Genomic DNA, 8,722 nt, shown 5'->3' with positions numbered 1-8,722 from the left:
CCTAGAACAGCTGTTTTTCTTATCAATTTCGGTTTCTTATGGGAATCTTTCAAAAATAAATCTGAGCATGTCGTAAATTCATTAGTGTGGTGTAGTTCAGAATGTTCAGATTCCGTGGTCTGCGGTTGCGATAATTTCTGTGATCCCCTGTGGTTCTGCGTATTGCTGATTGCTTGCAGAAAGTTATTGTTGAACGTTTTTCTTGTCAAATAGTTTAATAATAGGCATGACAAAAAACGGCATTTCATAAAAAACAAATTCGAGCTCGAATAGAATAAAATATGTTGACCGACATCCCGAAGGAATTCCGACAATATGCAAGAAACTGTCAGAGTTTAAGGAGATTATTAAAGGAAACTCGGAATGCCTTGGAAGATATCGGCAATAATATACAGCCAGGGAGTGAGTTTTTTTAAGTTTATTTTGAATATCCTACAATTTAAAGACCTAATATTTTCAGATGAACTCAAAAGAGATTCATCCAATCTGGAAATGCTGGCAAAAATTGAACGAAAGCTTGAAAAAAAACCAACTTTATTGGTTTTTGGTCAAAACTGTACTGCAAAGGCAATATTCGTGAATAGCATTTTTGAACAACCTTTATTACCATTATATGGTAAAAGGTGGAGATTTGTAAGTATTTCCGAGTCGCAATTAAATAATTTTCCTCATTGACATTTTTTTTCCTCATCATCTTTCATTTGTTCACTTCCATGAGAATGTCAACAATCTTTCATAATTTATTTTCATTGAATTTCAAACAGTCAATGTTATCTTAGGTATCATTTGTGTATGGTTTGAAGAAAAATATTAAATTAACACTAGGCAGTGAATATGAAATTTTGGAAAAACTTAAGGCTCACGATCATCAGTGGGTTACAATACCCGAGGAAGATATTCAATTAGGTGAACAGGAATCTCCATCACCACACTGTCCTTCGTTAGAAGTTGAATTATGCAATCCTTTGTTAAAAGAAAATGTTGTAATAATGGTGCCACCTGATTGCCAACCTGAAGAATATCCTGATATATTAATTCGACATACAAACAACATACTGCCTGTGATAATATATGCTGTCTCTGAGGATGTGCTTAGTGATTACGTAAGGATAAAATGGAAAGTGATTAAAAGGGAACCATTGAAATAAACCCCATTTTTTTTAGGATATTCAGGAAATCAAAAAATTAAAAGACATATTCAAACTTCCATTTTTATTTGTGAGTGTTTCAAATAATGAAATGAATAACGTTATAAGTACAGAATCTCTAACAGAATCAGAACGGCATCGTTGCGAAATAAGTCACATTGCATTTCTCAAGCTACAGAATTTACGTGATCAACTGCTGAGATTTGGTAAGAAAAAAGAAATTATAAGCAGTCGTTGTCTTGATTCACATTATTTTCAGGTTACTTGAATGATTCTGAAAAGGAAAAGACTGATGAAGTGATAAGAAATAAATCATTTTGTTTGGAATGTTCTCTAGATAATACTCTTACATGTAATTCGAAAATTAACGAGGATTTCATTATATTTATAAGAAAAGTTTTCAAGTCCAGCTTGCAGAGAATGGCTGCACTACTTAGTGAGGTAAAATTTTCATTTACAAAAAAAATGAAAAGTTGTTTTATTGGTGTTAATATATTTCAGGTACACAATAAATATTTAAGGAAATTCATTCTATGTGCTTTTGATATGGCTCGTGAAATACAAATTACTCCAAAACGTATATTATACTCTCAAGAGATTGAACTTAAGCTCTATCAAGCTTTAATGAAAATTGCCTGTGATCAACAAGAAGAAATAACAAAAATTATACAAAAAACTCTTCAAGATATGAAAGCAAATGTGGCCGATGTTCTAGAAGGGAGTACTCTCTTAGGTAAGAATGTAAAGCAATTCAAATCAAAAGTTTAAGAATTGATATTGTAGGTTTAAATCGATTCAACCAAACTCCAAAAATAGCAACCATGGAAATACAACAACTAGTCCTGAGACGACTAAGCAATTCAGTAGCGAAAGAAATAGTTCAATCGGTTGGCTGCCTTCAAGAGAGTTTTACTGGGACCCTGCAGAGATGTTTGGAAAGTCTTGAAAAACATTGCCATGAATTTGAGGGAAGTCTGTCTGCTTCTGATGCCGTGAAGCAAATAATATCTGCTGCTTACAACATTGACCTTCAATCATCAACATCATCTTCAGTCATTCAGACTTTTATCGATCGACTAAGAATGACCCTTTCAACTTTTGTGCCTTGGCACAATACTTGGCTATCCTCTGGTCAAGATCAATGTAATCTACAATGGCAGTTGCAGGTTGTGAATAACATGATCGACTCACTTAGTGCTTCAAAGTTGGCTAAAACCATATCTCTTCAGGTATGTCTTGAGAAATTAACAATTAATAAACACTTGAGACTTTAAATGCACTACGTAATGTGCATCAAACATTGAACATTCATCTAACGTAATAATAACGAAATTATAATTTCTTCATATATTACTGCATATTAATAATTGAGGTGACCTTTGAAATGAAAGGATATTCAATTTTTAAGATTTTCAACTACAAGTTGTGAACCGATTGTAGTAATAAAAGATTTTTCAGTTTCAAGAATCGGTTAAATCATCCCACGAAGCTTTTCAATCGGCAATAAGATCATTGGAGAATCAACTATCTGGTCAGCTGGAACAAACGGAAGAGCAGAGGATAACCATACGAAAAAAACACGCTCCAAGGTTTGCAAGATTGGCCTTGGAAAGCACCTCACTTTGTGATCTCCTCAGATGGGGTATGCCCAAACAGATAAAAGAGATAGGCAGAGGCCAATACGGAGTAGTATCATCATGCGAACCCTGGGGAGGAGTAGATCCATGCGCTTTCAAATCAGTTGTTCCACCAGATGACAGACATTGGAATGATTTAGCCATGGAATTTTACTACACTAGGTAGGTTTTATTTTTATTTCTCTAATTTTGTGGCAAATTCATTCATTCCGTGATACCTTGTAGAACACAATTGTATGGAAATATCTCTCTTTCACGCAGATTTCATGGTTATATTTCGTTATTTATGTTGGTACTCAGGACTCCCTGTCACAGATTTATCTGTCAAATTTCTGATACAGAAAACAGTGTTGCCAACCAACATTTTTCAATCCAAAATTCACTAAATTCATGTGAATATTCCATTAATTTCAATTAAAATTCATTGAATTTGAAAAAATAACGTATAATACTTGTAGAGAAGCCTCATTCTAACACTCTTTCATTCAAAAACTCGCCACGTCACTTTTGAACTTCTGGGAGAATATTATTGCCTTCTGCACTTGTGTTAGAAATAACTATTCTGTGGCAAATCAGTTCATTCTGTCATACATTTAGAACAGAATTTTAGATTTCGGTCTTCAAAGCAAAAAATAAATCAAAATGGGTATCTTCATCGTTAATGAGTACCTACTTTCATTAGATTAGTGATGTTCGAAAGATCTTAGTAACTTCATTGTTGATGAGATCTGGTGTGTAATAGTCATCAATCATTTTGTCTTGTTGAGTTATTATTTGTGTCTGATCTAATAATAACTAGATGGCGCATAGAAAGAGAGAGAGAGAGAGAGGAATCGGAATTGGACCAGAGGCCCAAACGAACTGATTTTTTGATTAGTTGTACATATTGAATTAATCAAAACTTTTCATTGCGTACACGTGATTTGACTTCCATTATCAATGATTGAATTTCAAACATCTCTACCTCGTCACGTGACATGAGGATCAATCTTTCTCTCTCTAATGTTGGAGTCAATGCTCCTGCACTGCACAACCGCTCAAGGACGTATCTATTGGAACATTGGACGAAGTTAAGACAAACTTTACTCCTACTTTTACCTGATGGAATTATAGCTATCTTTGTCTTTAGACAATGTTATTGACTGATGTAGATGTTGTTTTAAAGGAGTCTTCCTGAGCATCCAAGGATAGTGAAGCTTAGAGGTTCAGTAATAGATTATAGTTATGGGGGAGGTAGTTCTCCTGCAGTTCTTTTGATGATGGAAAGGATGACTAGGGACTTGTACTGTGGACTTAATCAAGGACTGACGTGGCCCGTAAGGTTGAGGGTTGCTATAGATGTTGTCAAAGGTGTGCGATATTTGCATTCACAAGGGCTCGTTCACAGAGATATCAAACTCAAAAATGTTCTGGTAAGATAATAATTCAATTTATCTCAGATAAAATTATCGTTCCGAAGATTTAATTCGATGGTAAGGAATATCAGTCACAAGGAACAGTTGTATACAATTTATTCAATGGCAACGTTTCTGAGCATTTAGCTCCTTCATCAGGCTAAAAACAAAATCCAATTTATAAAAAACGGCATGGATCATACAATTGGTGTAGCAATAAAGATAAAAAATACATAAAATGATGTCGCTATACAATAATAAATATGAAATATAAACTAGATGACAAATAACAATGAATATAAATATAAAGCAAAACAACATGAAACAATTAACGCCAGGTCGGCCAAGGAAACAATAAGTTTACAATAAAAAGCGATCTCACCCTATGAATAACGGTTAAAAATCATTCGAATACATCGAAATCATCAAATAAATGTCCATAAAATCAAATGGCATTATCAGGATATCATAAAAAACCACATCAAATAAGACGTATAAGTATAAACTAATGTATTAGGCAAGACAGACTGCATTAAAATGTGTGAGACATACTAACACCCGATTCAAAAGGAAACACGAACTACCGCGCGATAAAACTATCTACATTTACCTTATTAATTAAGTTAAAATACACCAAACTCAAACTACCAATATCGGTGCGTGTATTCACAGAATCTTTTATTCTCTTGATAAAAACCATTTCTTTGAATGTTCGTTTAAACCAATTCTTTTCTTTATTTAAAATTTTTACATTATTAAAATCAAAGGAGTGGTCATTAATTTTTGCATGCTGTGATAATGCTGTTGCTTCACTACGATTTTTGCAATCTCTCCCATGTTGTTTCAACCTCGACCCTATATACTGTTTTGTTTGGCCTATGTAACTGCCAGCACAATCTGAACAATCTATTTTGTACACTAAATTAGAATGTCTCATCAAAGGATTGCCATCCTTTAGTCGACTGAACAATTTGCCCACAGTTTTATTATAATAAAAAACTACTCTGTTTGAGAGATTGCTCATTATTCTTGCCAATTGCTGAGAGCATCCCGGTATATAGACTAATTTACAATAATGTGTCGTTTGATCAACATCACTGGATGATCGAGAATCACCTGCACTAATAGACGAATAAAAAATCTTATATATTAAATTACTTGGATAACCATTCTTGACCAGCAGAGCTGAAATGGTTTTTATCAAGAGAATAAAAGATTCTGTGAATACACGCACCGATATTGGTAGTTTGAGTTCGGTGTATTTTAACTTAATTAATAAGGTAAATGTCGATAGTTTTATCGCGCGGTAGTTCGTGTTTCCTTTTGAATCGGGTGTTAGTATGTCTCACACATTTTAATGCAGTCTGTCTTGCCTAATACATTAGTTTATACTTATACGTCTTATTTGATGTGGTTTTTTATGATATCCTGATAATGCCATTTTATTTTATGGACATTTATTTGATGATTTCGATGTATTCGAATGATTTATAACCGTTATTCATAGGGTGAGATCGCTTTTTATTGTAAACTTATTGTTTCCTTGGCCGACCTGGCGTTAATTGTTTCATGTTGTTTTGCTTTATATTTATATTCATTGTTATTTGTCATCTAGTTTATATTTCATATTTATTATTGTATAGTGACATCATTTTATGTATTTTTTATCTTTATTGCTACACCAATTGTATGATCCATGCCGTTTTTTATAAATTGGATTTTGTTTTTAGCCTGATGAAGGAGCTAAATGCTCAGAAACGTTGCCATTGAATAAATTGTATACAACTGTTCCTTGTGACTGATATTCCTTACCATCGAATTCAATTTATCAATTGACAGGGTGATTCACCGGGATGGCCTATTTGACTTTTTTGGAAAACTAAACATAATTTTGAGCTGAAAATTTGCATATTGGGGTTTGAGACAATGATCTTTCTCCCTAAAATATTTTCAGATTCGGAGTCGTGACTAATACAATTTTTTTGTGAATTAATGAATTCAAACTGATTAATAAACTGAACCAATAATATTGAATAATTTATGCATTGTAGTTGGACAATTCTGACAGAGCCAAACTCACAGATTTCGGATTTTGCATACCTGAAGCAATGATGTCTGGAAGTGTTGTTGGGACCCCTGTTCATATGGCTCCAGAGTTATTGTCAGGTCGTTACGACTCTAGTGTAGACGTTTATGCATTTGGCATTTTATTCTGGTACATTTGTGCCGGACAAGTAACTCTACCCCACCAATTCAATCAGTTCCATAACAAAGAACAATTGTGGAATCATGTTAGAAAAGGTGAGTTGCTGTTTAAAATTGAATTATGTGCGTAATCATATTCCATAGATATAATTCACAGAACCTTTCCCCCCTGAAATGTCAAGATGCAGGTTGACCAACATAATTTTTAACATAACTCTATTCAAATTAGAAAAGACATTTATAGTAGCGATTTTTCTAATTTCACTCCATATTCTATTGGTTGTATAATTGATTTAATGAAGGAGTTTTTATCGCATTTAACTTTTGCATAGTGATTTGTTGTTTATTGAACTTGTCTCAATTAAAATAAATTTGTTATGCCATCTAATGGCTGGTGATTTGAGTGAATTGGCAAAAAAAGATGTTTTCAGGTATAAGACCGGAGTGTCTCAAAAATTTCGATCAGAGATGCTGGAATTTGATGGAGCAATGCTGGGCAGCGGAACCTTCTGAAAGGCCTCTCTTAGGTTATGTACAACCACAACTGGAGGCTATTTACCGTGATGCGCTAGCTGGTGGAATTGATGATCTTTCATTAACTGAGAATTCTAATGAAGACTTCGCTCATTTTCAAAATATAGACTCTCTTGGTTCAATACGAATTGAATGAAAAAAACCATTTTTTTTTATTATTATTGCATTTTTTTTGCTTGTGTAATTACTACAGCTATCTCAATTTTTTTTTTCAGTATTCATTTAAATCAACTGAACAATTTCTGATAATGTGCTCGATTCCAAAATTCACTCTTATGTTAATATGATCAATATTTGAATTTAGTGATTTTGTATAGTATATGCTTCAAGTCCACTGATTTTATGTACAGATTATTATTTTAAATCGATTTTTTAGAATTAGTCTAAACAGCCATGAAAATTGAAAAATATATTGTTATGTTTGCATATTTGGAATTTTTTATATAAAATTGTTAAAATTTTTGAGAAACAAATATCACATCTCAAGATTATTTATTATTTTATAAATCGCTAATAAAACAATTTTTATTAATGAACCTAAAAATTTATTTATCCATACTATTTTTGCATGTTGGACTTAAGGTCATGAGCATTTCTTTTTGAATTAGCTTCATTACCATTATATTTCAGTACGAATTCTTTCACATCCAATATTTTTGACAAGATTAGAGGCTAAAGTTCAGGGAAAACGCAAATTCTTTCAACAAAATCATCCAATTGAAATTTAGTCATAGAATCATTTATTCTACTATATATACAGGGTGTTTCCTAAACATGCGGCAAAAATTCAGGGGGTTGTTCCTTGGACTATTTTAAGCATGTTTTGTCCTTGGATGATTTTTGAAAAACCTCTTTGTTTCGAAGATACAGGGCGAACAACATTTTTCATATTTTTAAAATTAATAATAGTTTAAATAAAAATGCGTACCGCACTGTGTTTACTAAGTAGGTACAATTTATTTTTAAATTTGTTTAACAACATTCCAATTGCTAAAAACGGCCAGTTTTTTGACTAAAAATTGATAAGTGCAGATGGTAAAGGAATACAGATTAAACACGGTTTTCATTGCTGGGTGTAACTTAATAAGAAATGATCCTGGTGTTTTTGAAAGGGTTCGGCAGTCAATGAGGAGAAGATTGGATGCTTGTATGCTGGCTAGAGGTGGTCATTTTCAACAGTTTTTGTAGGTTGAGTTGAATTTTCATGTAATTTTTCATAATAAAATGTTATTATCTGAAATTTTGTTTCCCCTATATCTTCGAAACAAATAGGTTTTTCAAAAATCATCAAAGGACAAAATATTCTTAGAATAGTCCAAGGAACAACCCCCTGAATTTTTGCCGCATGTTTAGGAAACACCCTGTATATATATAAATACAGTAAGAGAAATTATTTGCCGAATAAAGTAAGGAGGTTTAGTATGGGTATCTAGGCAATTTGAAAAGATCAACAGTCTATCGTCTATTCATCTATATTTCGAACCAATATTCGGTTCTTCTTCAGGATGATCTGACAAGACAGAATTATTCAAGATGATAAGTATAGCTACAAAAGGTCTTCTACTCGTAAAAATCACAATTAATCGAATTGTGATTTTTATGAGTAGAAGACCTTTTGTAGCTGTACCTATCATCTTGAATAATTCTGTCTTGTCAGATCATCCTGAAGAAGAACCGCATATTGGTTCGAAATATAGATGAATATACGATAGACTGTTGATCTTTTCAAATTGCCTAGATACCCAAACCACACCTTATATATAAATATATATATATATATAGGTCTACGATTAGAATTTGCTGG

General features: G+C 32.8%; 1 protein-coding gene across 1 annotated transcript; it reads left to right on the top strand.

Annotated features, from left to right (window-relative positions):
- The first annotated feature begins 127 nt into the window (after positions 1–127).
- Positions 128–7,170, top strand: LOC123685764 (dual serine/threonine and tyrosine protein kinase-like). The gene is made up of 11 exons (XM_045625635.1): positions 128–402; positions 461–633; positions 780–1,103; positions 1,165–1,354; positions 1,408–1,589; positions 1,650–1,881; positions 1,932–2,377; positions 2,607–2,947; positions 3,951–4,197; positions 6,231–6,480; positions 6,816–7,170. Exons 1-11 carry the CDS (start codon positions 282–284, stop codon positions 7,052–7,054), a joined length of 2,745 nt encoding a protein of 914 aa, XP_045481591.1. The 5' UTR covers positions 128–281; the 3' UTR covers positions 7,055–7,170.
- The last annotated feature ends 1,552 nt before the right edge of the window (positions 7,171–8,722 follow it).

The sequence above is a fragment of the Harmonia axyridis genome, chromosome X, assembly GCF_914767665.1.
Source record: "Harmonia axyridis chromosome X, icHarAxyr1.1, whole genome shotgun sequence".
NCBI lineage: Eukaryota > Metazoa > Arthropoda > Insecta > Coleoptera > Coccinellidae > Harmonia > Harmonia axyridis.
The sequence above is the reverse complement of the archived record's forward strand: the minus strand, read 5'-3'. Positions and strand labels throughout refer to the sequence as shown.